The sequence below is a fragment of the Eumetopias jubatus genome, unplaced genomic scaffold, assembly GCF_037043125.1.
Source record: "Eumetopias jubatus isolate StellerSeaLion01/CBP00866 unplaced genomic scaffold, mEumJub1_p1.0 scaffold_12, whole genome shotgun sequence".
Lineage (NCBI taxonomy): Eukaryota > Metazoa > Chordata > Mammalia > Carnivora > Otariidae > Eumetopias > Eumetopias jubatus.
In genome coordinates, this window is record NW_028274818.1 from 62,618,603 (window position 1) to 62,636,179 (window position 17,577).

Consider the following 17,577-nt stretch of genomic DNA (forward strand, 5'->3'; position numbering starts at 1 on the left):
TTTAATGGTTAAGACCATCTTAAGAACACTTCCTTTTATTTTGTGCAAAAATACCATACTGTCTTCAATTCCTTTGACCAGATCTTTGGTGAAACTCATACTGTTGACAATGAAATCCAGATTCTAGGGAAAATTATGTACTTTACCTTCATAATGAAAGAAGTGTACACAAGGGGTAGGGATAGTGAGATATGTGGGCAAATACAAAACATAAAGCATGAATTACAGTATAGAAGAGAGTTCCTCCATTATTTTAGTTGTGAATTATCTAGTTGTGATCATTCTCGACTCTGTTTATAGTGAAATTGTCAAAATAAAAATGTAATATCTTGCATATTACAAAGATATAAGCATCCATGGCTCCCCTTGAGATAATCTGACAGTTTATCAACACGTTAAACCATTACGCCAAGCTGGTATGATCAAAACTGTTTCTGGGGTGTAATTATTAGAAAAATTAATGCCTCCCAAGATTTAGTATCTTGCCAGGTGAGTAGTACTTTGACTTTGGACACTGAAATTGACCTGGTGGCTTATAGGAAGGGGGTAGTGGTTTTAGCACTTTTACCGGTCTACATATGGAAGCCCTGAAGAGTTACAACCATAAACATCTTATATTGGTGGGGGGGGTTATTGTTATTTCTAGAAAATGAACAGAATTCATTGCTGACCTCCCAGAATACATTTTTGACAAAGTTAAAGGAAGAGTGCTGTGCATTAGCCAAGAAGCTGGAGCAAATCTCTAAAAAAAGCAGGTAGGTAATATTCTATGATACTTTCAGAGCACTGTTTGTGTGAATACTGTCATTTTTTTCTTAAAAAACAGCATTTCCACTATTTGAGGCTGATGTCAAAATTAGGTATGTGTTGACCCATTTCCTGTGAAAATATTTCCTCTGTATGGACAATTTCTTAATATGTATGTTTTCTAAATTGTCCATACAGACCCCTTGGTGTTTTTTTTTTTCATGATTATGTATACGTACTATTATTTGACCTTTTTAACGTTCAGAACAGACAGTTATGAAACTTCAGAACACAAAGATCAAGATGGCAAGTATTTTAATAAAGGATTCAGATAAATCAAGCAGTTTTAAAGTCTTCCGTCGATAGAGTTAACATTTTAATCTGTCATCACAGTTCTCCACGAACACCCAGAAACTATCTTTAAGTCAAATGATAATAGATGAAATGTGTATCTATAAAAATGAAAGTAGGTGGTACTTGAAAATAAATAAACCCAAACCATCCTTTCGTTCTCCTAAAATTGATTTGTTTTGTTAGAACAGCTATCCTTCATTTTGTAGGTACAGAGCTCTTTTATAAAATATATTGATTGGGTTCTTCGTGAATTATTTTCTGCACATTTTCTAATCAGATTATTCCCATGAATGAATGATTTTATACTCTAAATGACAAGAAGCCTGAGTTCTCATCTCAGCTCTGAGAGTGACTGTCTAATCTCAGACAAATTTACTTGACTTGCTTGAACTGTGCTTTCCTCTTACAAATGAATGGTATTGGACAGAATCACTTTGAATCGAACTATAAAAGGCATTATTCACATACACTAACTAGATATCAGATGTCCCACTAAAATACAGCCCGATGGAAAAATAACCTGTAGATCTCGTCTGTATTTTTCTGAAGTTCACTTAGATTTACACAGAGCAAGCAGTGGGGCTCAGCAAACAAACTTCTGACTTAGGTATCTCGTTCAGAAAGAATTTGCTAGAGAATCAGAGCGTATCTGATCACCCTGAGCCCTATCTCATGTTCCTGCATCAGTGAGGCGGCTTGGTCGTTGGAATCCCTATCCCTGAACCCTTTGGGGAATCAGAGGGCTGATGAATCCAGTTCTTTCTGCTCACACGAAGACGGAGGCTCCTATAAAGCTCCCAGAATGTGCTCTGACATGTGCACCTTCTTAGCAAATACTCATTAAAGATCTAGTTTGAGCAGAGGAAAGCTCAGGGTGCCAAAATACCAGATATTTTCAAGAAGTTTGACAAGGAAACCCAAATGATTTTGTTGCAGGAGAGACCCTCATAATACATCAACAGTAGCTACTGCTAACTAGAAATACTTGATTTGCCTCACATAAACCCAGAACTAAGTAATTTGTTAGAAACAAACAAAAAAAAACTGGATCATATAATTTAAGGAAAAAATTACATTGATCTGGGACTTAAAAGATTGTGTTATCTTAAGATTGCTTTGTGATTGATTATTAATTATCTGGCTCTCTAAGGAGACAATTCTGGAAATTGTGGCGTATAAAAGAGAAGGAGGTACTCTATGCTTGGTATATATTATTTAATTCTTATAACTTGAGACAGGAATTATTTTTTTTAAATATTTTATTTATTTATTTATTTAACAGAGAGAGACAGAGTAAGAGAGGGAACACAAGCAGGGGGAGTGGGAGAGGGAGAAGCAGGCTTCCCGCCGAGCACGGATCCCGATGCGGGGCTCGATCCCAGGACCCTGAGATCATGACCTGAGCCAAAGGCAGACACTTAACGACTGAGCCACCCAGGCGCCCCAAGACAGGAATTATTATCTTCTTTTACATGTGGGGAAACCAATACTCAAGAGTGTTTAAATAACTGGGAAGTAAGAGAGCTAGAGTTCTACTGTACATATTTCTAGTTCCAAGGCCTGTGATCTTTCTTGTACATCTACTACCAAAGAAAATCAGGCCAAAGCAGCTATGATGAGAAAGTTTGGGAAAGAAAAAAATATTCTTTAAATTGCCATGGAGAAGTAGACATGCTTGTCATGTGAGGGTAAGCCTGGGAACCTGGGTCAGCCTGTGCCCTGTGTCCTGGGCCCTCTTTCTTCTGCTCTGGATCTATCCATGTACCCTGTACTGATCTAGGGAAACTGAGCCTCAGCCCCTCTCCACCTCCCCTTGTTTCGGGTTCCTCCAGTTTCTGACCACTGCTTTGTCAACTGAGCGTGCTCCTGTCTGTCTGATACATACTTGGCACTCAGTACACACTTACTGACTAAATGAATGAAACAAGTATGGTTTTACCCCTCGTATCCTGACCTGACTCTGGTCCCAACCTATTCCTGTGTTGATGACAGGCAGGGTGCAGTGAAAACCACTTTGGAATTCAGAAAGAACTAGGTTCGAATCTCGCTGTGCCACTTGGCTACGTGACCTTGGGTACATTGCCTAATCCCTCCAAACCTCAGCTTCTCCATCTATAAAATATGTGTATTTTTAAATGTATTCTATTTATTTATTTATTTATTTATTTATTTATTATTTATTTAGAGAGAAAATGTGAAGGCGGGGCAGGAGGGGCCGAGAAATAGGGAGAATCTCAAGCAGGCTCCACACTCAGCACAGAGCCCGACCCTGAGATCATGACCTGAGCTGAAACAAGAGTCCAGTGCTTAACCGACTGTACCACCCAGGCGCCCCTCAAACGTTTCTAAAACCATGTTGCAGTATTGTTGTGGGGATGAGAAACACCGAGAGATATACGGTGCACATATATACATACACACGTATGTAAAGTGCCTCGCATGGTGCTTGACACATGGAAGTAGAACCGTAGCTGATGGCGTTGTTTTCAGGGTCTTGACCGGGGCAGTTTGGATTTGACTTCGATCTAGCTATTATTGTCTTTTACAGGGAGGGTCTGAGTGCTATTCTGACAGACATAAAGTCTATACCACAAGAAAAACTTTTGTAAAGGCAAACAAAGCAGGATCGGGAAACTGTGGGGCTGGTTGTGTTTCGAGTCCTGCTCTGAGATGGCCTGTTTTGTAAATCTGAAGAATTAAAATAGTCATCTACTGTAACTTTGCAAGTTTATCCAAAACCAAGGCCTGGCAATCGTAAACACTCAAAAAATTTTTACGTATTATGGTTAAAACTTTTAAGAGCCCCCAAAGCTTACAAAATATTCATTTTGTGTGTCTCACACTCATACAATAAACTGTGATTTTAAGGTTGGTTGGTTGTTGACTCTTAATTTCTTCTCCACGGAGTCTCTTTTCCCTCTGGCTCCCTCTATGACGAGGATGACATTTTCAAAATTCGTACAAAATGTATCATTTGATTTTGACATTACCGTTTGCTTTGAATTCACCTGTATAACTTGAAGGGCTCCGGGTGTTTCTTTTTAAATAAAGATTATAAATTTATGAAGCCCTATAGAAGCCTTTGGGAGCTCTGCACACCCTGTACTAAACTTCGGGGATAAATGATTTTTCCTGCACTTTGAGGTGAGGAAAATCTTGGAGTTTTCTGAGCTTTCTAAAGTGTTGTCATTGTGGAAGTTCAGTCTCCACAATAATGAAACCACATGGTAATTTTGAGGCAGATTGTCCTCAGAGTGCTACGGGTAAAATTTTTCTTAAAAGTGGGTATTATATTTATTTTGTATTGCTCAACAATCGAGAACAATGTCTGTGGTTCCCCTTTTCTTACTCGGGACATTTTCTCGAAGAGTTCCACATTATTTATAATCCCGTACTAACCAAATGGCTTCACACCATTTATAATAAGCTTTATTTTTTACTCAGAGATCTAGCCATTTGACCAGAGCCCATGCCGTCCCTAGGAGCGCTGACAGTCCGGGCTCACCGTGCTGGAGGCTCCGACTCATTACCCCAGCCTCAGGCTAGGCTAGGCTGCCCTGCGCAAGTGTTTAGAAATGGTTCCTCCGAGTGTGCCTATTGCATGTGTTTTCTCCCCAAGTAACGTGTGTGGTATTACGGCAGCTCCTTGAGCTCCTGTTGTCTGTAAGCCCTCCCCAGTGATCAGCGCGGTACTTTCTGCACGGCGCATTCCACACTGCTTGGGTGGTGTCTGTAACTTCAGGGTTTGTGAATGGCACATCCCATTTTCAGACGAAAAATGAACTGCCGATTCTGTGCATTTGATATAGCTGGTTTCTGACCACGAGACGGGAGAATTAATTCCATTTTGCTTTTAATTGGCACCAGGCAAGCAAGCTGGCTGATTGTAGTTGAGGCTCTCATAAACTTTAGCTTCCCTTTCGTCTTTATTCCCCGGGACCCCGGGAGCTTACTACAAGTCCTAGGGTTGTTTTTGAGGGTGGTAAGTGGAGCTCTTGAAATATCTTTGGTGCAACTGTGATTTCTCTTTATCAAAGTGAGGGAAGTGTTCCCTCTCCGCAGGTGCTTGGATGAATCAGCAGTAAAATGTTTGCAGTGCAGTTTGCAGGGCTCGGACCGTGGCCTGGAAAGAGCTTAGAAGTGTTGGGCACTGGGAGGAGGGAGCCTCTACCAGCTGCAGGGGGGCGATCAAGCCCGGGCTGGGTTGCAGCCCCTCGGCGCTCGCATGTTGGAGAGCCAGGCTAGCAGCGAGCACAGAACCCCGGTCTACGTGGTGGTTTTGGTTTTGCGTCTCTTCTTTCTTTCCCCATCATTGTCACTTTCTGGGTTGCTAGGCTTGTGGATTGATGTCTAACACTGCCCATTGTGTATTTGTGATTTGCGTTTTGTAATTAAGAGGAACAATGGGAGTCCATTGGGTCTCGTTATATATAATGGTTGGTTTAATTTGTTTCACTTCTATCTTGTTAATTGTAAATTGATCATTAAGATTTGAATTCTAATCTGTCACCAGGGTTGTGGGTATTGAGGCTAGAGCAATGATCCTGGTTTTAATCACTGATGATGAGAAACAAATTTTATAATTTTGGTACATATTGCAGTTCATATATTTTAACACTGTATTTTATGGTGTTATAAATATTGTTAAATGACTTTTAGTGTAGTTTTACTATGTGGACTATAATGTATAAATTATATTACTGTTTTGGCAACAGTCAGTATCCAACTGTGTGAGTTTAATTGAAGTAAAGAACACACACCCGGTTAAACTATTTTTTTCACCCTCATGTTTAGACAATGTTACGTTGGGATGCTACAAAAATTATATTCTACAAGGAGAGACTCATACTGGCCTCTGCTAATTGTCACCAAAAGTCAAGTGAGAATCTAAAAGAATAAAAAATTAAGGCATCAGGTTTTTCCCTTAAAAAAGCAATTATCACTGTAATCCTAATTGTAGTAGTAAAATATTATACTTCATGCAAATGCCATTACACAATATAACTGGTATATAAAAATGCAGGGAAAAGTCCATGCTTCTGTGAAGCCAGAAATTACCTAAATTTTCTATAAAAATGGATTAGAGTCAGTTATTCTTTTATATGTCACTGGAATAATCATGCCACAAACGTAATCTGGAACCAACACAGAGACTGGTGCTCAAGTTTACTCTCTAAACTTTGCAAACCACTAGTTCTTTCAATATATCGTGGGCCCTGGACAGACAAATGATGATGTTCATGGACATTTGCCAAATTTTTATCAAACACTGCAAGTTGGAAGGCAAATTACCATTATGTTTATAAACCCCAAAATATGCAAAACAGAAATAAATATCATAGCAATAAAATACCTGATAGTAATGTACACTTTACAAAATAACATTTATCTTTTTGTGGTCATGTAAGACATCCCCAATATAGGGCATTTGGCCATAACTACAAAGAAAAATTAAGAAAAAAATTTCCTATGACATTACCATCCAGCGAAGTATTGTTCATCTGCAGTGCATCTCCTGGCAGTGAGTTTGCGTGTGGATGTAAGTGTGTTTGTACACACACATTCACCTGGTGGGTGACTGGCACTGTATGTACAATCTGTATCCTGCTTTCACTTACTGTTGCTGGTGAACATTTTGTCTACGTCACTACTCTGGAAACCATTTTAATTGAATCATTCGTATGCATAATAATTCATTAGACATTTAAGATGTTTCCAGTTTTTCACTGTTATGAATAATATAATAATAATTTTGTCCATTATTCTGAATTTTTGATGATTCCCTTAGTCGAGATGCCTAAAAGAGGATTGCGGGTCCAAAGACTCTGACCTGTCTTTTTTCTGTTTCAATAATAATAAACCCTTTTAAGGCTATTGATGTGGATGACTTCGCTCAAGTACTACGCTTGATTCTCAGTATACCCACATCAGTATGTGACACGAAGAGTTGAGATTTACAAAAGAAGTGAGAGGCAGTATGGCATAGTGGGTGGGACAACCCTTTTAGAGTTGGGCAGGTGAGTGTTTGTATCAGGGCTGGGCTAATCACCCTTGGGTGACCTCAGGCAAGTCATTAAACCTCCTATTTACCTCACAGAGAAAAGGAAATAAACACTTACTTTGAAGATTTAATTTCGATCATTAATATAAAGGATGGATTACGCTATCTGGCAGAAAGTAGGCATGCGTCACTAAATACTCAACTGGAATCTGGTTTTGTTGTGCATTTTTTTGAATAATAGTAGAAATTGAATATTTTATAAATGTCAATTGACCATTTCTATTTCTTCCTCTGTGAATATTTTTCATATTCCTCGTATGTTTTAGTTTAGATTTTGGTGGAGAGTGGGATAGCACTTTGTTAAAGGATGTTTCTCTTCTTCATTTGTCTCATTTTTCCTGTGTTCTCAGTTCTTTTTTTAATTTTGGAAAATTTTGTTCCCAGTGCCTTTTGTTTTTCATGAATTTTTTTCAAAATCAAAGTGACTTTCAAAATTTTTTTTCCGGGTTTGTTGAGAAATTATTGAAATGCATCACCATCTAAGTTTAAGAAGTACAGCATAATGGTGTGATTTACATGTATTATGACATGATGACCACAGTAGGTTCAGCTTCAGTGACTTTATTTTTTTGTCTTAAATATATGTCTATTGTAAAAATTCAAAAAAAATGGAAAAGGAAAATATATTTAAAAAAATTCCTAATTCTGACACCTAGAGATAATCCATATTAATATGTAATATACACATCAAAGTATTTTTAAGGGAGGAGGGGAAAGTATTTTTTAACTATAAAACGGTGTTACTATATGCTGATTTTGAAATATTTTCCTTTCTTACCAATATATCATATTTTTAGGTCAATAAATAATGCCACCAATAGATAGCCCTCACTGTCAGAATAGCCTCTTTATATACCTTTGTATAAGTAATGTAACCAGTCTTCTGTTGACACATTTCTCGATTCGGTTTCCAGATATTGGGTTGCAGAGCAAGGTTGCTTCTAGAAAGAATGCTGCTGTGAGCATTACAACTTTTTGTGTGTAAAGGTTTCATATTCTTATATTGTAAAAATCTATGTTTCCTTTGTGATTGTTCTTTTAAAAAGTGACTTTTTTTCTGGGGAAGTACCTGAGAACAGATAAATATTCTTCTGCGTGTTTTCCTAATCTGGTTTAAGGATACTTGTTGTCTTTTGGGAATTTATTTTAGTGCATAGTGCATGTTGTGATAGGAGATACTAATCTTGGAAGACCACTCAATTAACAATTTCTTATAACTGCCTTAAATTCTTGTATATTGTATGTGATTTTGAAAGGAGAAACATAAATCATTACTAACTGATTTAGACTATTTTAAATATAGGTAAATTCTTATTAGGAGAAGCAAATGTAGACTGAGTGCTTGATATGAGCTTAAAAATGAGATAATCCCTGCCCTCATGCATAATCTAGTAAGAAAGATGAGGCATAGAGCCACAGTTCAGAGGAATAAATTATAAGCTAATATATGGAGAAAAGCTGGGGGTAGTTTCATAAAATGTGCTGACATATTGAGAACTGCAAAGTATTAATCAGGGCAAGCTTCCTTTGAGGTGACACTGGAACCAAGATGAAAACAAAACGAGGAATGAGGGGGATGGAAAGTGAGAAATTGCTTCATACGGTGACACCGTCACTTGGGATGAGTTCCTTGGGATGAGTTCCCTGAGCAAATCCACATCTCTCCTTGACCAGGAAGAAAACTCTCACCTAATGGAGGAATCCTTTCTTTGGAGGGACATAATTCTGCATCAAGTGTCTTACTTAACCTTCAAGAAGCAAACCAGTTGTTAACTGCTCGCATTTTCATATGCAAGAGCCTTAAACTTTCGGTACCTGTGAGGAGCATGAGGAGGCCGTGGCCACAGGATCCATGCTGAATGAAAGCGAGGACAGGGCTATGATTTTTCTTGGAGAGGTCTCTTTCTGATCTTTGGATTTTGAGACTTGAGGTGATCCTCCAAGATACTGAAGAGGTAGCATATTTGCCGAGGGACACGAATCATCATCACCAAAGTAGCTACCAGTGATCCCACATGAGATGTGTGAAGGCAGGAAAAAGATTGGGTAAATAGTACCTGAGGTGGCAAAGTGGGAGAAGGTGAATCTTATGGGTCTCCAGAGGGGACCCCCGCATGGGAAGCAAGCTCGTCTGCTCTCGGGATGCCAGGAAAACTCGGAAGGCAGAAGTGAAGCATAGGACCGAAACCAAAACTAACAGTTCTGCCCCCTGCCCCATGGAGCCAGTGACTGTCCCTCCTCCACCCAGCGGATTAGGGGCTTCCTCTCTGAAGACATTGAACCAGCAGGCTCTGGTTAAAATAGGGGCACTGAGAATAGCAACGAAATTAATAGGAAGAAGTCTGCATTCTGAAAGGTGAGATCCCCACCTCTCTACTTCCCACCAGCTCCTAAACCACTGCTAGTTAGGGTCAGACCCAACAAGCAGGGAGCTGGAGAATTCTTCTCTTGAGAAGCAGAATGGCCACAGAAGGAAGAATGATAGATACGGGTATTAGAAATCTCCCACTGGAAAAGATGGCTTGATGTTCCGTCACTCTACACCAAAGCCTTCATTGGGGGACGATAAATGTACACCAGTGCGCATGTGATCATGATAAGCTACTGAGCCAGCAAGGACCAATATTTAGGTAGTCACATGACATAAATATGGCTATTGCTTTAACTACACGCTGGAATATTAGTAATTACATTAACAAACTGGAGATGGGGTGGGAGGGTGGGTAGAGGTACACCATTTTTCATTATTATGCCTTTTGGAACTATATGATTTTAATCATGTGCCATTACATTAGCTATGTTAATTAAAAGAAACAACGCTCTGTCATAGAGATTAGGCCTGGGATTGCTCCTTTAACAGCATGGTGGCTGGCCTGCAATAGGCACTCAATAAATATTGGGTATGAATAGGAATCATTATCATTTTTTTGTCGGTCCTGGAAGAAGCCATCTCTTTCAGAGTAAGTCACTCTTCCTTTCTCTGTCTGCCACTTAAGTCCCTGCAATGCATATATTCCTCCACTAAACATTTTGCAATTTCTGAATTATTCCATTTTACATAAAATAACTTTTATTTACACTGTTATTTTTAAGTATGGGGTTTAAGACAATGCTAATGTTAAATGGTAAAAACGTGCTCCAGTAATACAACTTTAACATCTTTCATTTCTGTGTTTTCACCTCTCTAGGTCTGAAATAGCTCAACTCAGTCAAGAGAAAAGGTATACGCATGACAAACTGGAAAAGTTAGAGAGAAGAAATGTGGAATTGGAGGAGCAGTGTGTCCAACACGGGAGACTACATGAGATAATGAAGCAGAGGTAATACAGCTTCAGTAATCAACTGACATGCTGTATATTGAAAGTGCTTGGTTCAAAATCAGAGTGGGAATTGGTGTGGAATAAATAGAATTCATGGCCACTGTGGCATGCAAGGGATGTGCTCAAAATCTAATACTCTTGAGTATTTATGCTTTCTCCACTTAGGTTGTCCTTATACTACACAGAGGGGAGAGTATAACTCCTCTTTACTGTAGACACAGAGTTAGATTTAATAGCATTATAGGAAATCCATCTACCTTTAAGGTGTAAGTTGGTGATGTAATATGGAGGACTGTCATAGAAATTAGGTTTCGTGTGTTTTTTGTAAGATAAAACATATAAGAGGCTAAGAAGGTTAAATATCTTTTTAAAATATATTTATTCATTTACTTAGAGAGAGAGAGCACGCACGCTCGAGTGGGGAGAGGGAGAGAGAATCCCCAAGCAGACTCCCCACTGAGCACAGAGCCCGACGCTGGGCTGGATCCCACAACCCATGAGATTATGACCTGAACCGAAACCAAGAGTCAGATGCTTAACTGACTGATCCACCCAGGTGCCCCGAAAGTTAAATATCTTCATCAGATATGCACTGATGGTGTTGCTGGAGACAGAATTTAACTCCAAACCTTTTGGTTCTTCCTAGTGGTGTCACTGGGAGCAACTTACGTGACCTCCCTGAGCATCAGTTTCTTTATCTAATATTGGGACTAATAATGGCCACTTTGCGGTTTGATATAAAGATCAAATATACATCAAGTGCTTGGCTCCTACTAGCCACCTACTAAATGGCGCCAATGATATTTGCTCCCTTTTTCTAGGTGAAGAAACGCAAGCTCAGAGAGCCTAATGGATTTGCTCAGAGGGACAGGTTGAGGAAGTGGTAGAGTTCAAACTTGAATCTTGACCTTTTGACTCCAAATTCCTTTTCTTTTTAAGTGCAGTTCTTTTGTAACAAACCCAGACCCTTCTCATTTCCTATAAATGTGTCACTTAAAATTTCTGTATAATGATGGATTCCCCAGGGGGAAAAGAAACGTATTTACAACATACAATGAATGGATTGCTGTAGGTTTGGACTCCAGTGATGGTCACATGTACAACATCGCCGCAAGCTTGAAGGGGTTCTCTTGGCTCCCAGCCCCCCCATTCCTATCCAGCTCCCCAGACACCCCACACCTTCTCTGTTTCAAAAGCAATTGTTGACATAATTGAGAGGAAAATGAAAATGCTTATAGACTCCTTTTATTTTGTTTTTTAAATTTAAAGTCAACATAGAATCTTTAGGGAGGGGGTAAATACTTTATATTTCAATCACTTGCTCTATTGAAAGGAAGAAAGGTAGTCGGAAAATGGCACTGCTTTTCAGCCACCAAAATATTAAAATATGGGTGTATTGGGAGGTAATTAATCATTCATTTATTTACTCATTAAAATATTTACTTAGGGGGCACCTGGGTGGCTCAGTCGGTTAAGCAACTGCCTTCGGCTCAGGTCATGGTCCCAGGGTCCTGGGATCAAGCCCCGCATCGGGCTCCCTGCTCAGCGGGAAGCCTGCTTCTCCCTCTCCCACTCCCCCTACTTGTGTTCCCTCTCTCACTCTCTCTCTCTCTCTCTCTCTCTGTCAATTAAATAAATAAATTAAATTAAATTAAAAAAATAAAATAAAATATTTACTTAGACTCAGACACTGTTCTAGGCCAGACTAAAATACCTTAGGTTTTGTGGGCCACGTGTGGTTTCTGTCACAAGGTCTTCTTTGTTTTGCTTTTACATTTCACAGTCTTCTAAGAAAACAAAACCATTCATGGCTAGAGGGCCAACAAAACAAGCCAGAGAATTTGGCCTGGTTTGGGCTGCAATTTTTCCCATAGTGGGCAACCAAGTCATTTTGCTAATATTTTTTTTCCTTAAATTTGTATTAGAGTCCACAAAATGCACTCAGCCATGTTATCTTACCTTGAAACAAAGGGGAAATAGCTGTTACTATCATCCATTTCCAGATGAATAACTGAGGCTCTCAGAAAGCTACAGTTGCCAACTCAAGGCCAGGCAGCAAATTAATCATTCATTCATTCAACAGATATTTATTGATTGCTGTGTTCTCCACCACATGCTGGGAATAAAATAGCAAAGTAAACATAGTCCCCAGTGTCATGAAATTTACAGCCTTATAGGGAAGGTGGATATAGACAAAATAATGTCGTAAATATCTACTTAATTACAGTAACAATTGGTTCTATAAAGAGATATATACTTTGTGGTAAAAGCACCTTTAATAAGGGGACTTACCTGCTCAGGAAAAGTTTCAATGAGAAAAATGATACTCAAAGTGAATCCGTAAGCATCAGAATATGGACGCCTAGCTTTCTAGAACGGGAGATGGCCGACCGTGCCCCAGCCCACAGCCCACGGTACGAGGCTCAGGAGGGCAGTGGTGCTCATTTGTCCACGTACTGTTTGTGGCTCGTCTTGCGTTGCAGTGCCATAGCTCAGCGCTGGAGTCAGAGACTGTGACCCATTGGCCCACAAAGCCTGAAATACTTAATGTCTGGCCTTCTCCTAAAAAAGTTCACCAGCTCCTGTTCTGGAGAAAAGAAGACTGTAAAATTGAAGAAAGGACTTTTGAGGAAGGAAAGAAACTTGTGTGTTTAACATAAAGAATAAGGGAAAGAATGACACATGATGAGGTTGGAGAGGTAGGTGAGGGCCAGACCTTTAAGTTTTTCTTACAGACCTTTTACTTAGGAATTTTTATTTTTTTAAAGAATGAGGTGATCAAATATCCATTTAAAAAATAGCATTCCAGGGGTGCCCGGGTGGCACAGTGTCTGACTCTTGGTTTTGGCTCAGGTCGTGATCTCACGGTCGTGGGATTGAGCCCCATGTCGGGCTCCACACTCAGCACAGAGTCTGCTAGAGATTCTTTCTCCTTCTCCCTCTGTCCCTCCTGCTCATGCTCTCTCTCTCAAATAAAGAAATAAATATTTTTAAAAAAATAGCATTCCAGTTCCAGAGTAGATCATGTGTTAGAGCAGAGCCACGGTGTTTGTGCAAGATCCATTGGGAGCTCCTGGAGTAGTTAGGTGATGATGATGATGCTTGAACTCCAAGTGATGATAATGATGATAGAGAGAGGTAAACAGATTGGGGAAATATGTAGGAGGCGAAATCAATAGGACTTAGTAATTGATTGAGTCTGTTGGGTAGGGGGGCATATCAAGGATAATACCCATATTTCTGACTCGAGCAATGGGGACATAGTGGCGCCACTTAGAGAGCTAGAGGATGCACAAAGAAGCAAGTTTGTGGGCAAGATGGCTTGGGTTTGGGATAAGACCAAGTGTTCAATTTGGCCCTGTCGAGTTTAATATGCCAATGCTTTATACAGATGGAAATGTCAAATAAGCAGGGAGACATAGGGACTCCGCCTAGGAGACAGGTCTGGGCTGGAGATAGAAATCTATCAATAGAGCCTGTAGAGGATATTTGAAACCTTGTGAGTAAATGAGGTAAATAACCAGAGGGAAAGTACAATAAGAAGGAAAAAGGGCTTCAACATTTAAAGAACATAAACATTTTTTAAAGGATGTATTTATTTATTTGAGAGAGAGTGTGTTTATGAGCAGCAAAAGGAAAGGGAGAGAGAGTCTGAAGCAGACTCCCCACTGAGTGAGGAGCCTGACACGGGGCTCGATCTCATGACCCTGAGATGATAACTGAGCCAAAACCAAGATTTGGATGCCTAACTGACTGAGCCACCCAGGTGCACCAAGAACACCAACCTTTTTAAAGGTAAGGTAGAGGTTGGCAAAAGACACTAAGACAAGGAACCCGGGAAACAAGTGGAAACCAGAAGAGCACACTGTCGTGCATGCTTCAGCAAAGAGGAAGGGACCAACCAGACGCTGCTGAGTGATTAATTGACTGAAAGTATCCACTGAACTTAGTGACATAGACAGCACTGGTTATGTTAACAAAAATATTGTTAGTAGAAGAGTACAGCAACCATGTTAGGGCATATTGAAAAGTTAGCATGAGTAGAAAAACTGACATAGCACATTTAAAATACTTTTTCATGAGATTCGGTGGCCAAGGAAAGCAGAAAGCATTTAGCAAGAATCCAACAATATTTAAAAAGACCAAGCAACCGGTGGTGGGGGAATGTATTAGGAGGGGTAGATGTGAATGTACTAAATTCTGATTGTCCAGATCATTAAACTATGGAGTCAGGAAAGGCCCATTTTCCAGCTGGTGATTTGGAATCTCTGGTATCCACAAAGGCAGTCCAGGGGATTCCTGTTCAAGATAGCAATGGCATATTTTCTGGTAATGTTTTAAGACAGGTATGGATTCATATATTTTGTCATCGAAAATAGAACCATGTGAGAACTCCGCAGTGTTTGCAGAGGGAACAAGCCTTAGCGCCCTCACGTGCTGTCGTGGGGTCAAATATTGGGTCACCAGCCCCCAGGAATCCACATCGTTTTGTCAATTATGCAGTCTTACATAGTTTTGTTTTCTTTTTGTGGCAATGTATGGCTTAAATTACACACATAAAAACCATTGATGAAGACATGCAGCTGCTGATTGTTATGTAACGAGTGAATAATGAGTTTAACATTGGCAATTCTTCTATAAACTCCCTCAGAATGATCTTTACCAAATCTATGAAGTTGTATTTTTCTAATAGAAAGTTTATTCCTTGAAAACCAGTGTTAAGAATAGGAAATAGGAGCACCTGGCTGGCTCAATTGATAGAGCATGTGACTCTTGATCTTGCGGTCATGAGTTCAAGCCCCACGTTGGGCCTAGAGCTTATTCAGGAAAAATAAAAGGGAAATAAGGTATTGATTTTTATCTAATTTAGGCATTCCATTTTGGGGGAATTAAGACTATTCACTGTTTTTAGAGAAGTCCCTGAAGATAGAAGCCTGAAATCTTAACCTTTATTTCACCATTTAAAAACAAAATAAGACAAAATATTGGCAGAGAGAATCCAACAATATTTTAAAAGAATTACACACTACAACCAAGTATGATTTATTTCAGGTATGTAAGACTGGTTCAACATTTAAAAATCAATTAATGTAACCCATCACATCAGTAGGCTAAGCAAGAAAAATCACATGATCATATCAATAGATGCAGAAAAAGCATTTGACAAAAATCCAACACCTATTCATGGTAAAAACTCTTAGTAAACTAGAAGTAGAGGAGAACTTCATCAACTTGATATAGAACATCTACAAAAACCTAGTGCTAGTATCATACTTGGTGGTGAGAAGTTCAAAGCTTTCCCAAAAAGATCAGATATAAGGCAAGGATGTTCCCTCTCACCACTCCTTTTCAACATCATACTGGAAGTTTTAGCTAATGCAGTAAGACAAAAAAGGAAATAAAGGGTCTAAAGATTGGGAAGGGTGATATGAAATTGTCTTTGTTTGTAGATGACATGATCATCTATGTAGGAAAAAACTGTTGGAACCAATAAGCAGTTATAGCAAGGTTACAGGATACAAGGTTAATATATGAAAATTAATCACTTTCCTACATACTAGCAATGAACAACTGGAATTTGAAATTAAAAACACACCACCATTTACATTAGCACCCCAGAAATTAAATGCTTAAGTATAACTCTAACAAAATATGTACAAGGTTTATATGAGGAAAACTACAAAACTCTGATGAATGAAGCCAAAGAATTAATAAATGGAGAGATATTCCTTGTTCATAGATAAGAAGACTGAATATTATCAAGAGGTCAGTTCTTCCCAGCTTGACCTATAGATTTAATGTAATCCCAACTAAAATCCCAGTAAGTTATTTTATGGATAGTGATGAACTGCTTCTGAAGTTTATATGGAGAGGCAAAAGACCCAGAATAGCCAACATAGTTTCAATATAATAAAGGAGGAGAATGAAGTTGGAGGATTGGTCCTACCTGATTTCCAACTTACTATGAAGCTGGAGTAATCCAGACAATGCAGTATTTGAGTAAGAATCGACAAAGGGATCAGTGGGATGGAACAGAGAACGCAGAAATAAGCCCAAATTAATATAGTCAAATGATTTTTGATGAAAGAGCGAAGACAATACAATGGAGCAAAGATAGTCTTTTCAACAAATGGTTCTGGAATAACTGGACATCTACATGCAAAAAAAAAAAAAAAACTAGGCACAGATCATATAGTTGACACAAAAATTAACTCAAAATGGACCACAAACCAAAATATAAAATATGAAACTTTCAAACTCCTAGAAGATAACCTAGATGACCTTGAGAATGGTGATGACTTTTTAGACACAACACAAAAGGCAAGGTCCAGGAAGGAAATAATTGATAAGATAGACTTTATTGAAATGTAAAACTTCTGCTTTGAGAAGGGCAATGTGAAGAGAATGAGAAGACAAGCCACAGACTGGAAGAAAATATTGTCCAAAATCCTCAAAGAACTCTTAATGCTCAACAATAAGAAAAGAAACAACCCAATTAAAAAATGGGTCAAAGGGGCGCCTGGGTGGCTCAATCATTAAGAGTCTGCCTTCAGCTCAGGTCATGATCCCAGAGTCCTGGGATCAAGCCCCGCATCGGGCTCCCTGCTCAGTGGGAAGTCTGCTTCTCCCTCTCCTACTCCCCCTGCTTGTGTTCCCTTTCTCACTGTGTCTCTCTGTCAAATAAATAAAATCTTAAAAAAAAAAAAAATGGGTCAAAGACCTTAACAGACACCTCACCAAAGAAGAGATACAGATGACAAATGAGCATATGAAAAATGCTCCACATCATATGTCATCAGGAAAATGCAAACTAAAACTACAATGAGATACCACTACACACCTGTTAGAGTTGTCAAAATCCAGAACACTGACACCATCAAGTGCCAGCAAGGATGTGGAGCAACAGGAACTCTCATTCACTGCTGGTGGGAATGCAAAATGGTACAGTCACTTTGGAAGACAGTTTGGCAGTTTCTTAGAAAACTAAACGTATGACCCAACAATCATGCTCCTTGGTATTTACCCAAAGGAGTTGAAAACTTATATCCACCCAAGAACCTGTACAGAGATATCTATAGTGACTTTATGCATAAT

General features: G+C 39.2%; 1 protein-coding gene across 5 annotated transcripts in view; it reads left to right on the plus strand.

Annotated features, from left to right (window-relative positions):
• Positions 1 to 17,577, plus strand: part of SDCCAG8 (SHH signaling and ciliogenesis regulator SDCCAG8) — a 231,952-nt gene that overhangs the window by 149,206 nt on the left and 65,169 nt on the right. For 3 of the 5 annotated variants that reach the window (XM_028111549.2, XM_028111544.2, XM_088017170.1), the window contains exons 15-16: positions 647 to 755; positions 10,351 to 10,482. In XM_028111549.2, the coding sequence (XP_027967350.2) occupies positions 647 to 755; positions 10,351 to 10,482 (241 nt within the window). Of the gene's footprint in view, positions 1 to 646; positions 756 to 10,350; positions 10,483 to 11,303; positions 11,910 to 17,577 lie in introns of those variants that run through there. The other 2 variants (XM_028111548.2, XM_088017169.1) reach the window with 2 other exon arrangements.